The sequence below is a fragment of the Crocuta crocuta genome, unplaced genomic scaffold (genome assembly GCF_008692635.1).
Source record: "Crocuta crocuta isolate KB4526 unplaced genomic scaffold, BGI_CrCroc_1.0 scaffold61, whole genome shotgun sequence".
NCBI classification, from domain to species: Eukaryota; Metazoa; Chordata; class Mammalia; order Carnivora; family Hyaenidae; genus Crocuta; species Crocuta crocuta.
Genome location: NW_027528369.1, coordinates 9,199,864 through 9,215,477, shown reverse-complemented (window position 1 = coordinate 9,215,477; position 15,614 = coordinate 9,199,864). Strand labels below are relative to the sequence as shown.

The 15,614-nt window shown below is 54.9% G+C and overlaps 1 protein-coding gene across 1 annotated transcript; it reads right to left on the bottom strand.

Annotated features, from left to right (window-relative positions):
• Positions 1-13,722: 13,722 nt before the first annotated feature.
• FOXL1 (forkhead box L1) lies at positions 13,723-14,347 on the bottom strand. The gene is made up of 2 exons (XM_077754180.1): positions 13,841-14,347; positions 13,723-13,752 (listed from the first exon to the last, which is right to left on the bottom strand). Exons 1-2 carry the CDS (start codon positions 14,345-14,347, stop codon positions 13,723-13,725), a joined length of 537 nt encoding a protein of 178 aa, XP_077610306.1.
• Positions 14,348-15,614: the final 1,267 nt, after the last annotated feature.

The following is a 15,614-nucleotide window of genomic DNA, read 5'->3' as shown; positions in this document are numbered from 1 at the left end:
GCGGGGGGGGGGGCTGGGTCACTTCTCTCCCACCTTCATCCTGCCTGTGTCCACGCGCCAGAAAGCTGTGTGCCGGAACCTCCCGCTAACAGGGCCAGGCCGTGGTTCTGGGCTTTACACTCACCTGTTCCTGGTAACCACGTTCAAGAAAATTAAGGGAAATCGCAAAAGGTGGCATTTCCATTTTGCTGTGGTCTCCAGCCCCAGTCAGAGGGCCCCTCCGAGTCCCCCCTCGCAGCCATCGGTGAGAAACGAATACAGTTCCCACAAAAGGAAACAATTTGGTCACTGCTCTGTGTGCCTGACACGGGGCGCCTGCCTTAGGCTCTGAGCAAAAACAAAGTGTGTGTCCTTTGAGATTCAGAGTCTGGACCCCATAGCAGGAGGGTCTGTGGTCAAGCGTGTGTGAGGAGGGGCCCCTCCAGCTCTGCTGGGGTTCACCTGCTGAGATCCACGGCGGGGATATGAGCGATGGGCTCCAAGCCCCCATTCCAGGCACACGCAGGCTGCCTGCCTCGGTCAGGTGGAGGACAACATTCGGGAAAGTGACTCAGAGCCCCCGGGGGCGTGGCCCTGCAGTGGTACAAAAAGTGCCTCGTGGCCTCACGTGTCCAGAATAAGCAGCGACTCGTGTTTGGCGTAAAGGGTGACATCGAATGCAGGCATCCTCGCTGAGCATCTGCTAAAGAGAAGGGTGAGAGCCGGTTCCAGAGCCCGGCTGCCGGGCTCTGCCTCCCCGCTCTCCCGCTCGGGCGTGGGCGCTGGGGAAGGTGCCCTCTCCGCAGGGTGAGGGTAACAGGACCCCCTTCCGAGCGCGACTGGAGGGAACTCATGGGTCCACGCGCAAGGCTCTCGCTTCGGCCTGGAGTAGGCGCCCAGGCGAGGCTCGCCGCAGTCAGGCCTGTGCTGCACCAGTCGCGGCAGATAAATGACCTAATGCCACGCAGTCCCCACCGCCGCCCTGGCATTGTTACCCCGTTGGAGGGGTGAGAAGTCAACTCTCCGAGAGGCTGCGTAACTTGCCGACAAGTAGCAGAGCCAGATTTCCAGTCCACACGTGGCTGACGGCCGAGCCCCCTTCGCCACGGGGCACAGCTTGGCGAGCGGATGGCGTGCTCATCTTCCCCCTTGACTCAGCCTCCCGGCCGGGTCCACATAATACACAGGCTGCACAGCCCCGTCCTGTCCGAGCCCGGAACCTTCCATTCCTGAGCACAGGCAGAGAGATAAAGACGAGAGCCGCCCACCCCGACCCCGAGCCTGAGCCCTCTCCCACCCCAGCTGACCAACCTTGTGTAAGTCAGTCCACTGAGCCTCAACCTGCTCACCTGTGGAATGGGCCCAATGAGACCGCTCACATCACAGGCCTGGGAAAAACAGGCGACAGAAAACCTGTGATGCTCTCACTTGGCGGTGCTCCCGGCACAGGCTAACTGAGCCACGCCCCTGAATGCCCCGGCCTGCGGCGTCACTGCCGGTGTCCCAGCCTCCGCCCCTAGGCGTACCAAACGTGTCCACAACACGGACTCAGTCAGTCTTGGTTTCCTTCCCACAGCTCACCTCCTGGGTCCTTGGCATCATGCCCACCAGGGTCCGTCCAGGATCAAGGCACAGAAATGCAAAGAAGCACCAGGGCTCCCATCGTCTGATATTTGGGGGTTCTCCTTCATGGCGGAGCCAAGTACCAAGTGTCTGGTGCTTGTTTTGTTTGTGAATGTGCAAACGGCCGTGTCGAGTCACGCTTCGGGGCCCAACACCAAGCAAATCGCCCCAATTCTGAGATGTCACCAAAGACGGGGCCATAAGTGGGCGATGTCTGGGGACCTGTACAGACCGAGCTCTCCTCGGTTCCAGGGTTTTTTCATCTGCAACACATAGCCAAGCATACCTGCTTCTGAAGCACAGTACCGGGAACGTAGTAAGTGCTCAATGAACGGTGTTCCCACCATCGGAGACTCGACTGCAGTCCCCAACTCGGTGTCATACTAACAGCCGAGAAAACAGCAGATTCAGACCATAAGCAAGAGGTAAGGGGATGAGTCTGTCCCCTGAGCTTACTTAAGATGAAAAGATTTGCTTCGCTACGTCAGGATCACAAACCTACTACACTGTTAAAACCCCAAAGGAGGCCCAGGCCCTTTGAAGCCAATGTAAATACAACTGTTTAACAGCTTATTTTAACTATCCAATGGGAACCGGGTTGCTTAAATGGATTCACGTTGCCAGCAATCTCTTTTTTGCGACATGGTATTTGTTAGAAATCGGGATCTTACTTCACTAAATGTCCTGCGGTCGCCTCCGCTTTGTTTCTTAACAGGGCTGTCTTTATGTGAGTTTTCTTTGGCTTCCCAATAGAAGGGTAACAGATTCCTTTTGAAGTTTTTTATTGATGAATGAGCCGCTATAAATAACCCTTCGTGGCAGCCGCCCCTTCTCTGAAGTTGACTCTGGAATAATAGTAGCAGTGGGAACGAAGGGCAATTTACGGCAGCGTGTCATGAAATAGTTTAATGGGCTTCATACTGTTTAACTTAATCTTTACAGATGTAAAAACAGAAATACAATTATTTTAACAACTATTATTACATATTGCTCTGCTAATGAAAACAAAGGCTGGGGAAGCTCTCTGCGGACTGAAGAATCACAGTGGGATCCAGAGGGGAGGGGTGCTGGGCGCTGCCAGGGGCTCCCCAGTCCGGGGATGGAGGGTCGGTCGCAGGTGGACAGTCTTGTCCCCCCGAAAGCATTTTTCCTCCACCCACATGCACGTGCACACACACGCTCACACATGTGTGCACACACGGGCACAGGCGCCTGTCTGCATATGTGTGCATGCATACATGGGCGCACACGTGCACATATGTGCGCACATGTGCACACCTATGCACACATGCACGTGCCTGTACAGGCACACTTGTGTATATGCACACATACAGACCCCCCACACACACACACACATGCACATACTTGTGTGCACACTCACGCACACATGTCTCCACATACACGTACATGTATACACGCAGGCACACATACACAATGCATGTACGGGCACGTGTGTGTGTACACATGGGCGCACATGCATGCATGCATGCACACGCGCTGCGTGCACATTCACACACATGCACACACATGAATGTGCACAAACACACATGCACACACACGTGTCATCGTCGGTGGTGATTTCGAGAGCGGCTTCTCTGAGCGGATTCCGAGCTCGGTGCTGCATGAATTATGGGGCCCACGGAGACTCTCTGGTGCTGGGAAAGACAGCCGCCGCTGCTGATGGAGCTCCAAGGACTCTTCCTGTTTCTCACAGTCCCCAGCTGCCACCCGCTCTCATGTTCCTGTCCCACCCCCGTCCCTACAAACCCAGCTTCCCGGGAGCATCCTTCTCACCAGAGGGGACGGGACACAACTCCCGCGAAAACCTATAAATCCAGAGGTCGAGTCTGCAGTTTGAATGGCCTCCCCAAGTCTCTGGAAGCTTCAGAGATTAAACACGGAACCCTGGGTCTCCTCCACGGTGCACTAAGACCTCGCTCCCTTTGATTCTTCAGGGAGGTCCTCGCCTGCAGGGGTGCATCCAGAGTGAGAAATGCTACCCCGGCTCGCATTTTCTCATGTGCTGCAGCGTGACCCGCACGCTGGGGCCCTGCCCTGCATAGTGAGGTGCCCCGGGGAGCTCACACCTCCTGCTTGCCCCCCGCAAGGTTCTCGCCAGTAAAACTGGGGGGTTGCCTGAATTCTGAACCATTTGGGAAATGATGGGATTGGATTGAAAGAAGTCAAAACATTTATTTTAAAAGCTCGGTTGGAGAATGTGGCTTATATCCATGGTGAGCAACGGACTTACCCGCCCGCCCACAGACGCCGGGGACCCCCCGTGCCCCTAAGCTCCGGGCTCTTGAGGATAAACAGAATGTGCCTCTCCCGAGGGTCGCTCACTCCCAAGGGAAAACGCCAGGCTGGGGCCCCAGTGCCCGACTAATGTGATCCACGTTTCCTTGCCAGGTAAGCCCTCCCATTCGCTCCCGGGCTGGGTGCGTAAAGGGGTCAGAGCAACCCCAGACGGAAAGAGACGCCGGAAGCGGCAGCAGTAACCCCAGCAGGCTGTGTGCCCCCTGACAAATACTGTCTGTTATGCACCAAGAAACTGCTCATAAGCTGAGAGACATTCACTCAAGCGGGAGAGTCAGGCATCAAGGACAATGCAATCCCGTGACGCTGTCTGTGTGGCAGGCACCAGACCTGCCGTGGCAGAAAGAAGGAAATGATACAGCCCCTGCCGTCCTAGAGCTGAGGCAGGGTGGGGAGGGGCAGGTGCGGCGGCCCTCGTCAGCGAAGGGCAGCGGGGAGAAGCGTCCTACAGAACTGCACGCTTCCGGAGGGCCGCGGAAGGCCGGCCGCCGGGTGTGCACGGCCCCTGAGCGCCCGCAGCGTGGCTCCTCCCCATAAAATGGAAAAAAATAATTAAAAGCTAAAAATAGTAATCAATTCAGACGCGCTGTAAGCGCAGAACGCGCGCTGGGTTTTGAGGACGGAGCTCCGCGTGAATAAGTACGTCCGTGTTTTCTGGTATTCGATTATGCGTTGGAATGATAATATTTTGGATGTGTGGGGTTCGATAAAATACATGGCTGAAATTAACTTCACCTGTTTCTCTTTTAGCTTTTTCTTTTTTTAACGGGGCTACTAAGCATTGTGAAATGAGTCTTTTATTGGCTCGCGGGTCTAGGAGATTACGAGGCCCCTTAGCTAAAAAATCCAGTGAGATGGGAAGATGAGAACCATGTGGTTCATGCCACCGGCTCTGTCGGTGGCTGTCAGGATCTCAGAAAGACACGCGCACGGGGTCTGTCGGGCCCGGTGCTGTCGGGGCTTTGAGTCAGGTAACTGCCGCGAGGGGCTGTTCTGTGCGAGTCCGTTTGCCTCCCCAGCCTCACCCGACAGGCACATGAACCCCTCGGGGACTAGACCTGGGTTTGGTTCATTTATAATCTCCTAAAGAGCGTCAGAGGCCTGGCTGCTATTGTGTACTCTTTTATTTTTATTTTTTATGTTTATTTTTGAGAAAGAGACAGAGCGTGAGCAGAGGGAGGGGCAGAGAGAGAGGGAGACACGGATTCAGAAGCAGCTCCAGGCTCCAAGCTGTCCGCACAGAGCCCGACGCGGGGCTCTAACTCATGAACCACAAGATCATGACCTGAGCCGAAGTTAAAATCGGATGCTCGACCTACTGAGCCCCCCGGGCACCCAGGGGCCACTCACTCTTTGTTAGCTGAAGAATGACCAGCAATTCTGAGTACAGAGGTGGCTCAGCACAAGTCACATTCCTGATCACAGGAAATAGAAAGCCTTCTGCCCTCGGCGTGGGTCTGATATGTACGCTTCCCAGACCCGGAGCTGACACAGGCTTTCACGTCTGTGAAACGTTGCCACCTGTGGCGGCGTGGGGATGGTGTGAAAGACAGCGGGAGCTTCCGGAACGCCTGGCCTCCATTTCGGATGCAGGTTGTCCCTGACGAGGCGCGACTCGCCAGCTGCCCCTGCCACCTTGATGTTGCTCACCCATCAGCGGGAAGGTGCTAGGCCACCTCGCAGGGCCGTGGCAATGATTCGGTGAGATGACATGTGGCGAAGAGTATGTTCTGTACCTTCTCCCAGGAGGGCGTGCAAGGAGCCACGAGGTCTGGAAGCTTGAGGAACGTCAGCAGCTGGTCTGCTCCATTGGCCCCCAACCTACTTTCTCGTTTCTTCATGCCAAGTGGTTTTCCGGACTAATCCGGGCACTTGACCTCAGACCTTCCCTTACTGATATCGAAACCACTGGTCCCTGTGCTCAGCTGCACACGAGAACCATCTGGGGTTGTGACCCCGCCGTCAGCACTCTGTAAAGCCCAGAGCTCCCGGGGCTCAGTCCAGACGCCCTCCAGCCTCCACGGATAACAAAAATCCCATTGCTCGCCTGAAGCCATCTCCACAAGTGCAGGAAAAATGGAAACCAACATGTGAGCAGAACTTGGGATCTGGCGTGGCTCAGACACGTGAAGGAGGGGACAGCAAGGTCACTGAGCAGATCCGTCACTTGGTAGGGGTCCCCGTTCCCAATCCCTGGTGCCAGGAATTGAAATTAAATTACAAGATGACTTAAGCATTCTTGTACAAAGTAAGCCTCTTTCACCTCCTCGGACCCTTCCTTGTACCTTCCTGTGAATCTATAATTGCATCACGATACAAAGTTTTAATAAGCAAATAAGCAAATCTATTTTCTGTTCATCTCCCCCCATTGCTAGGTTGTCAGCAGTGAACGGGCTGTGCCTTACAGAGGTCTCTGTCCCCAGCCCTGCGCGTGGCCCTGCACACAGAATGGTAACCAGCCCCTCAGTGACAGGATGACGATGATGGTGGTGGATGTGACAGCAGTGAGGAAGTGAAAACTGATTTATACACATGCATCTATGTGAGTGTATGTACACATGTAGGCTTGTCGCTCTCTCTGCCTGTCGATCTAGAGGGAACTCTACCAGAATATGCTTAAAACATCAGCCATCGTCTGCTGGAGGCAGGATTCTTACAGATGATCACTGGATTACAGGTTTATTCTCTTTTAAAAAAAAAAAAAGTTTATTTTGAGAGAGAGAGAGAGCATGCATGCACATGCGAGCAGGGGAGGGGCAGGGAGAGAGAGTCCCAAGCAGGCTCCATGCTGTCAGCACAGAGCCCAACGCGGGGCTCGATCTCACGAACCATGAGATCATGACCTGAGCCAAAGGCGAGAGTCAGACGCCCCACCGACTGGGCCACCCAGGTGTCCCAGGTTTATTCTCTTTTTAATACTCTAAATAGTCCACGTTTCTTCCATGAGCACGTGAACTTCTACCACGGCTACTTCAGTGCAGAGCACCTCCCCCCAAAGTTCAGGACAGTTGAGGTCATGGAGGGAAGCCAGACATCTATTCCGATCAAATGGAAAACGGAGCACAGATGCAGGCAGATGAGAAGACAGAATGGGAGGGTTCTTTGACCCCATCGATGTGCCCAACGGCCTGGTCCCCTCGCCTGGTGGCTCTGCTCTGGCTCAGGAGCAGACTCGCCCGAGCAGCCCTTAGAGACACACCATCCAGTCCCGGCAGGCGCAGCCTGATGGAGTCGTGGGGACGGGACCCCGGTCCCGGCAGGGGCCAGCGCCACCGGCCATCCAGCAGCAGGGAACACCCACACCACCACCGTCTCCACAAGATGAGAGGGGAAGTGAAATGTGCTGGACGTAGATTTATTTCTCTGTAATCCTTGCTTCCTGATGTCACCAAACGGCCCTTCCTCAGACGCCGGGGTGTCCCTAACCTGACCACGCCTCCTCCCCCCTCGCCTATGTCATTACCCACACGCCTGGTGAAGGGAAGGAGAAGTCACCTCCAGGGTCCTGGGCACCAGCGGGAGCCCGACCATGAATTATTCATCACGCCCCCTGCCCCCCCCCTGGCTCCAGAGATGGAGCCCACAGTGCAGACTCAAAGTCCAAAAATGTGGGAAAGTTTATTTATTTCTCCAAAACATTCCTGATTTGTAATGTGCTTTCTAAAAATGCTCTAGCTGACCAAGCCCCTGCTATATTTAGCCGCAGCGTTTAAAGAAAAGTCCCTTCCGCTTTATAAGGCTATAAGGCGGGCTGTGAAATCCAGGAGTTTTGGGAGCTCTGGTCCTCGGGTGGGTCACTTTCTCCCCAGGAGAGGGGTGGGGCCTCCCCCTGGCCTGCCCAGTGCCCCGCGCTGAGGGCAGAAATACAGACTCGCATTCATTCCCAGGGCCCCTGGGGTTCACAAGGGCTAGACGGCTCGCCCTGGGAAGCCCCCCTAAACTGTGCAAGGCAAGGAGAGGCCAAGAGGACCCCGCTCGCCATGGCCCTCGAAATGGGCTCTCCTCGCCACGCACAGCTGCTTTTTCTTTGCTTTTGGTCATGTTCAAACGGTCAGGTCATCTCGAGAGATGTGGCCTGTGGCCCGGAAGGGACGAAAGTGGCTCCCCGCCCACCCGGGGAACTCACTACCTCCACAATCACGTAACCTGAGCAGAGCTGTTGTTCCTGGTTTTGTTACGTAACCAGGAAGAGGCACAAATGGGCTCATAAAACACAAGTGTTTAGAGTAGAGGCCATGTCTGTATACAGACCTCCCATCTACTGAGCGCTTTCTGCGTGCCAGATATTTTTTTATATATTAGCTAACTTTGCCGGTCTGAGACCGGGGCCTGGGGCAGGCACTGTTTTATGCACTTGCGCCCATCGCTCACTTACCCGCTCAGGACAGCTCTGTGAAGCAGTTACGAACGCCGTCCCCACTGGTACGGATGAGAAAGTTGAGGCACAGAAGGGGTGGGTCACTCGGCTGATGTCACGCAGCGCGCAAGGGCAGAGAAGCGTTGTTAGTTTCTCCCTGGTGGGCCCCAAGGACACACTCTTAACCAGGATAACATCCCCCGCCCTCCCCACCCCTACCCAAACTCGACCTACTGACGTACTAAGTCAACAAGACAGTAACGAGAGGGATTCTTCCCGGGTCGTGGGTGCATCCAGAGAGACCCGGAAAACGCAGTACGTGGTGACCAGTTACCCGGGGAAGACGTGTGATGGCAGCATGTTGGAGAGGCTGCTGTTTCTAATATTCCGCATTGCGCGTTAGGAGGGCCTGAGGCACGCTTACAATTCAGCGTTGTCCAAGGTGACACAGTCCTGTGGATGCCAGAGTGTCCCCACGCCCTCCCAGGAAGGCTGGACCCAGATGCCATCCCGGGGCCCAGGCACTTCGTTCGCGGCCTCCTTGCTCTGGACGTGGGCTCGGGGACGCCCTCGCCAGCCTGTGGCCGTGCATCCTGTCCTGCGGGCGGAGATCGTACCAGCCACATCCAGGACACTTTTAGTAAAAGGCGACTTTGTTTTAGATTCTCAGTGAACTGACAGAGACCTGTGAACAGTCATAGGGCGCCCAGCCAGTCAGGCCGGAACGGGGCCCTCGGGAGCTGAGTCCAGACAGGGCCCTGCCTACTTAGGAGGGTCTCAGACGGAGGGGTCTGGCGTCACCTCTCCAGGAAGCTTGGCAGGCGGGAGAATCCGACCTTCTCTGCACCACAGCAGGCCAGCTGCGGTGTCTGTATGGCCCAAGACGTCCTAGTTTTAGCTCTTGGACCAACAGTGTGGTTGGGGCCCTGAAGGAGGGACCCCCCCCCCCCGACTGTGCCGGGCACTCGCTGCCTGCCCCACCCCCGCGACAGTGCACTCTACCCGCGCGGCCTTGCAGGTAGACCCCGACGTACCGCGTTGCCCGGGCTCCCCTGCAGGCTGGACCTGGGTGGGGGGCGGGCAATCAGAGGCATCAACACACGGCTGGAGGGCAGGAGACGAGGGAGGTTGGGTTCTTCCGGGCTCCTGCTGCCCCAGCACCGCGGCTGCACCACACTCACCCTTGCTCACCGTGGGGTGCCCTTCTCCTGGCCCCTCCCCCGTGAATGGTCCCTCCACCCTGGTCTCTTCCATTGGCCCATCCAAGCGGGTTTCTGTTTCCTGCGGGAACACGCATTCTCACGGCCGGTGGGAAAATGTTAAGACCAAATCTGTGCCTCACCCTCTCCCGCTCGCCCTCCCTCCTCACGGCCAGGATGAGTAAAGGCAACTGAGTCGGTTATGAACCCTCCCACCCAGGACCTAGGACACGGGCTCTGGTCACCTCCCCACCATGTCCACCTTCCTGGGACAGAGCTGAACTTTGTACTCACTGTCATGTGCCCACCGTGATGTAGACCCTGGGCTCGAATCCACATCGGGCCATGTGCCCCCCATGTGGTCTGCCCAGTGCAGTGGGCACGCGGATGCCGTTGGAAGAGGCGAACCCTCAGTCCTGCCCAGGCCTCCCACTCCCACATGGATGGCACCTGCCTGACCGTGGAGAGCCCCAAGTCTGGGCCCCCTCAGCAAAGAACCCCTGGATAAGGACAGGTGTGGTAGACACCTTGCCGTTTAGCTCTGCAGCCAGATTTTTCAAACCCCCTTGAAATGTGGATCCAAAGAATTTGACTTTTCCAACAAACACACGCTCTTTCTTCTTAAATGACAAACCTTGCTTATTATCATGTTTGACTCTGTGGAGCAACCCCTACTCGGTGGAGGCAAGATGTTTCGAGCCGCCGTGAGGACGGAGGTGTACAGAGTCGTGGCTTTCGCTTGAGTACAGCCCGCTACTGAGAGCGTCACCCACTTTTATGATGTTAACATTAGTCTACCAGTGTCTGGGCAGACGGTCTGGCTTTCAGCTGTAACAATAACATCACATGTGGCTCATTCTTTAACCCACACACGGAAATACGCTGACCGCTCTCCGTGACAGGGTAGAGACCACACATAGCGTCCTTCTCAGAGAGATGGGACTAGATCCGAAAATGGCAAAGCACATCCTGTTCAGGTTCCGGGAAACCTTGGGGGGCATCTGAGACCCAGGAGGGCCGTTAGCTACGGCAAGAGCCAACGAACATCAAAAGCCAAAGCAAAAGGCCTTTGCGAAGTTCTATCATTGTAAAAGGTGTACAAATAAAGGTCTCAATGATGGTGTATCTTCAAGATTCTTGGAAGCAAACCCCAAATTTTCCCGGGCTTGAACGATATAGAAAAAGAAAATCTTTCTGAAAATATCGATACCTGTGTTCGTTTGAAAGGATTCAGCGCTTGATCCGAGCTCATCTGTCCATTTTATATGCAAAAAAGATGAATTTCTGAATACAGACACATGCACGTGTACCAATACATGCGTACACATATATACCCATGCGTATGTATTACTACACGCTTACGTATTTATCATTGTACGTTACACACCCGCCGTCTCCCCATCAGAACCATTATGACCAGTGCGCTCATCAGTGTGCGTAATGTGATCAGTGTGTGTCGGGGCGGGGGGGGTGTTTCACTGAGCTTGAACCAAACCCCTTTTCAGAAGACAGAATCGGTTCCCTTTGTTTAGATGGGAGCACGGAAGTGTACCTCCAGATTGCCTGAGAGCAGAATGGTAAGGTTGCATCTGGTTTACACTAAATACAGAGGGGAGGGGCGCCTGGGTGGCTCAGCCAGTGAAGCGTCCAACTTCGGCTCAGGTCATGATCCCACGGTTCATGGGTTCGAGCCCCGCGTCGGGCTCTGTGCTAACAGCTCAGAGCCTGGAGCTGCTTCGGATTCTGTGTCTCCCTCTCTCTCTGACCCTCCCCTGCTCGTGCTCTGTCTCTCTGTCTCTCTCTCTCAAAAATAAATAAACGTTAAAAAAGTTGTTTTGGAGCCCGTGACTACAGCTGAGTCACTGTAACCGCTGTTTGGACTCCTAGATGCACAGGTCCTCTTTTTCTTCAGCAGAAGGGACGCTCATGGGTTGTTCCACTTCTGCAAAGTCTGTCACCTGTCCATCCCCTCAGCTTCCCAAACCAGATGAGTGACGGGATTAGGTAACCCAAGTTCTCTTCATGGAAGTATAAACTCTCTTACAAAGCAGATATATACTCCTTCCTTTTTTTATTCCTGCGCCATAAACATAATGTTTACATTATACTTTTTGAAACTGTGACTCTAAAATACCATCCTTTAAAAATGGCAGTAGCAGGTTCTTGGCTTCTCCAGAAAACAGTCATCGTAAATTGACAAAACACATGAGATAGCAAATCAAAGCGAAAGAGGAAGCATTAAAAACATAGCATATACAGTGGAGCATCCATCGGTGCTCCGGCAGCACCCACCCCCGGAAGCCAGAGCCCTGGAGATGCTGACCGGCTCCCAAATATAACCCCTGACCCCTCTCTCCTGTTACACTGTTTGCTTAGCCCCCCAGGAACCCAGTGAACCAGTCACTGAGAGCTTAATGAAGAGACAGCTTTATTCACAGAGGCTGAGACTTTGGGATAATAACACACCCGAGCCAGGCTTTGCACCGCACTGCAGGTTAATCGCAGCGAGCCTGGACCCCAACGATGGGACCTCATCAAAGTTCTTCAAACCCAGGGAACTCTGCAGCTCACCGAAGTGTTCCCACCAACCCGGGTAGAATATTCTCGAGGAAACGGACGCATCGGGAGCACACGGCTTTAAGAATAAGTTCTCGGGAAGCCAACTCTGTGCTTACTCATCGTTAAATGATGACGCTTGTCTGAACTATCCTTTTGACCCTATGAACCACCAGGCTCTCCTGTTGTAAAGTCTGCGTTCATTTTTATATAAGTCCCGGAAATCGTTTTCAAAGTTATTTTGGAGATCTATTTCAGTCTACCTCCAGGACTCATGACTTACTGTGCCTTTGCCCACACTGGAGAAAATTAAAGTAACCTGGAGGCTCAGAAAACCCAGTTTCCCACCCAACACAACCCAAAGAGGGAGACTGTAAGAGCAAGACGCACTTCCCGAAAGCTCCAAGCTGAGCTGGGCTGTAAAAATCTCCATTTTCTTAACCAGATCTTTGTTGCAGAACACTCCNCCAGTCACCCCCCCACAAGGTGTTTATTTAGCTTCAGGCTCTAGGCCCAGTGGGTAGAGGCTTCGGGGGGAAAGTGTCTGAAAAAATCCTGTCCTTTGGGGTCCAGAGAGGCACCCTCCAGCAGATGTCAGAAGATTCCTTCTCTCTGCCCAGCATGACTCACCTCTCCCCATATCTGCTTTTTTGTGTGAGTGTGTTTCATCCAACCTTGTTGAGGAAAAGTGGTCCTTTACTCCACGATTCTGGAAAATGTAGCAAAACCCAAACCTAGAGCTTGAAGAAAGCATGCAAATGGAATATCTTCTCTTGTCATGGACACCCTCCCCCCATCACACACTTCCGGTGTCCCCTGCTATCGTTTGATCCCTTAAAAACAAAAGCCACAAGACAGGACGCCTGCTGAGGTTGCTAACGCGTCCCGGAGATGATGGGAACTGACTGGCCAGCTATCCTAACGCAACAAAACACTATTATACAGTGAGCGCTTTCTTAATAGAGGCTGTTAACATAGACTTTTCACAGGGCCGTCATTGTAGTAAAAAGGGTCAAGCATCTAGCCAAAGAATATAGCATATTCCTTTTGCTGTCTAGAAAGAAAAAGAGAGAGAGAGAGATTCTCTATTTAAAACAGAAGTGTGGTTTCTTAGCTGCAACCTGGACATTGGTCTTAAATCCTCGCCAGGCCCTAGATCTCCTAAAAAACCTGAAACACTTCGGGTGTCCCCACAACTGGACTTCAGGGACAAGCCCAGCTGGGAACACCCATCCCCCCCCAGATTCACAGCCACGCCCTGGGCCACGGGGCCAAGGGAGCCGCACAGACAGGTAGATGGAGGTTCTCTCTGAAGCCACCTTCACTGCACCTGTGGGTCCTGCTGTCCAGTTGTCTGGGCCTGGCCCTGAGCTGGGCAGGGGAAGGTCAGACTGCCCTAAGGTCAAGGGATTCTCCCGCTCTCTCTGCCGGAGGTCTGAGATGCCCAAGTCCTCGCGGGGCAGGGTCTTTTAAATCTCCGAAGGTGCTCCGGGTTCTGGGAGAGTCCACCTCACCTTGGAGGAGGCAGGAGACCCTGCCCCCCCGGGCGCAAAAGTTGGTAACACTCCCCGGGATCCACACGTTGCAGAAGAAAAGAGGTTTAAGAACAACAACAACCGTGACTCCTTCCCGCCGGCGCTCGGACCCCTGGCTGCTCACAAGCTCAGACCAGGGGAAGGAACCACCGCAGCGTTACTGGAAGTGAAGCACCGCGTCCGGAAGCTGCAGAGGGAAATAGGAGAGGAAGGGGATGCCGAGCTGGTAAAAGCCGCCCTGGACGTGCGGGTCGAGCATCAGNCCCGCTCCCCGCCCCGGGCTGCGGCTCCTGCGTCTCCGCGCGGGCCCGCTTGGCCTCCGGGGCCCCTGGGCCCGGCTTGGGCTTCCTCTTCCGGCGCCGGTAGTTGCCGTTCTCGAACATATCCAGGCAGCGCGGGTCCAGCGTCCAGTAGCTGCCCTTGCCCGGCCGCCCTTTCTCGCGGGGCACCTTGACGAAGCAGTCGTTGAGCGAGAGGTTGTGGCGGATGCTGTTCTGCCAGCCCTGCCTGTTGTCGTGGTAGAAGGGGAAGCGGTCCATGATGAACTGGTAGATGCCGTTGAGCGTGACCCTCTGCTCCGGCGCGTCCTGGATGGCCATGGCTATGAGCGCGATGTAGCTGTAGGGCGGCTTCTGGGGGGGCTCCGCCCGGCCCGAGGCGGCCAGCGCGGCCGCGGGGGCGAAGGCCACAGGCAGCCCGGGTCTCTCGGGGCCGGGGCCGTACAGATAGAGCATGGGCGAGGCGGCCAGCGCAGGCAGCCGGGGACCGAAGAGGTGGCTCATGGCGAGCGGGAGCCGGCGCTGTGCTCCCCGCGACGCAGGCGACCCAGGGGCTTAGGGACTGCGCCCCGCGCCGCAAGGGCCCTCCCGGGGAGCCCGTGGTGCGCCTGCCTCCCGCTCCGCCGCTCTCCCTGGCCGCTCCGTGCTCTGTCCCTTCATGGCTTTAAAAATGTTAAATAATTGTTGTAAGTTTGCTATTATATGTTGACTTAGCGCTGGAAAATAAATTGTCTATGATAAACAGTCGTTGTGCGCTCAGCCCACCCACATTAATTAAAATTTCATTGCTGAAAAACTCCAAGCTTTTCCCTCCACGTGTCTTTTTGATACCAGCCAATCGGTTTCGGGGCTATTCCTTCATTTGTTTATAGAATTAGTCTGTTGATAAGTCCGCCCACCCAGGTTGAATCAAGCTGTGTTTATTTGGAAAAATTTCCGGGCACCCAATATATAAACGCACTGATCTGATGTTTGAAATATCACGTCCACCCCTTGACGCTGTAAGCACACACAGTCAGTGAGGCAGGATGTGGACCGCGGTGGCTCCGAGCAGGGTCTGCCCGGCCAGGAAGGAGAGGTGGAGATGGGCGGGGGGCGCAGGGGTGAGTTTTGCCACTGGCCTGGGGGAGCCCAGTAATCCTGAGAACTCCCACAAAAGGTCTTTTCTTCTCTCAGGCTCCGTCAATGTGGAGACGGCAGTATCTCATAAAAGCCTCCTGAGGTCTTTTCTTTCTTTCTTTTTTTTTTTCTTGTTTAGATATTTGGGTGGGGGGAGAGGAGTGTCCATCTAAGAGCTTTGGAAGTCTCTCAAGAAGAGGAGGCAGCTCTCCTTGGAGGAACCCTGGGGGCCCCAAGCCTCTACCTCCAGGGCTCCCTGGGGACCTAAAAGGGGACCCCTGGATCCCAGCTTCTCCTGAAGCCACGGCGGCGCACGGCCACTGGGGCGCTGGAGGCGGCACGGGTACCTGGACCACAAGCTTGGCTGAGGGTAGTTTCAAAGTAAACCCGCTTGGAGAGTTCAGAGGGGAGAAGCCAGGGTCCTCCTGATGGGGCTGCAGGCTGGGAGCGCCATAAAAGGGGACTCTGGCAGCTGGCGCGGGAGAGCTGGTATTTGTGAACGCGGGTCTCTTGCTTTCTATTCTGCGCTTTCCTGTTTATAACGAGGAGGGGTTATAACAACTTTACAAGTGCACGCAGCTGGCCCGTGATTACATTAAGCGTTTGGGAAGCCTGCTTGCTCTCCACCCCCCCACCCCCCCACTCACCCTGG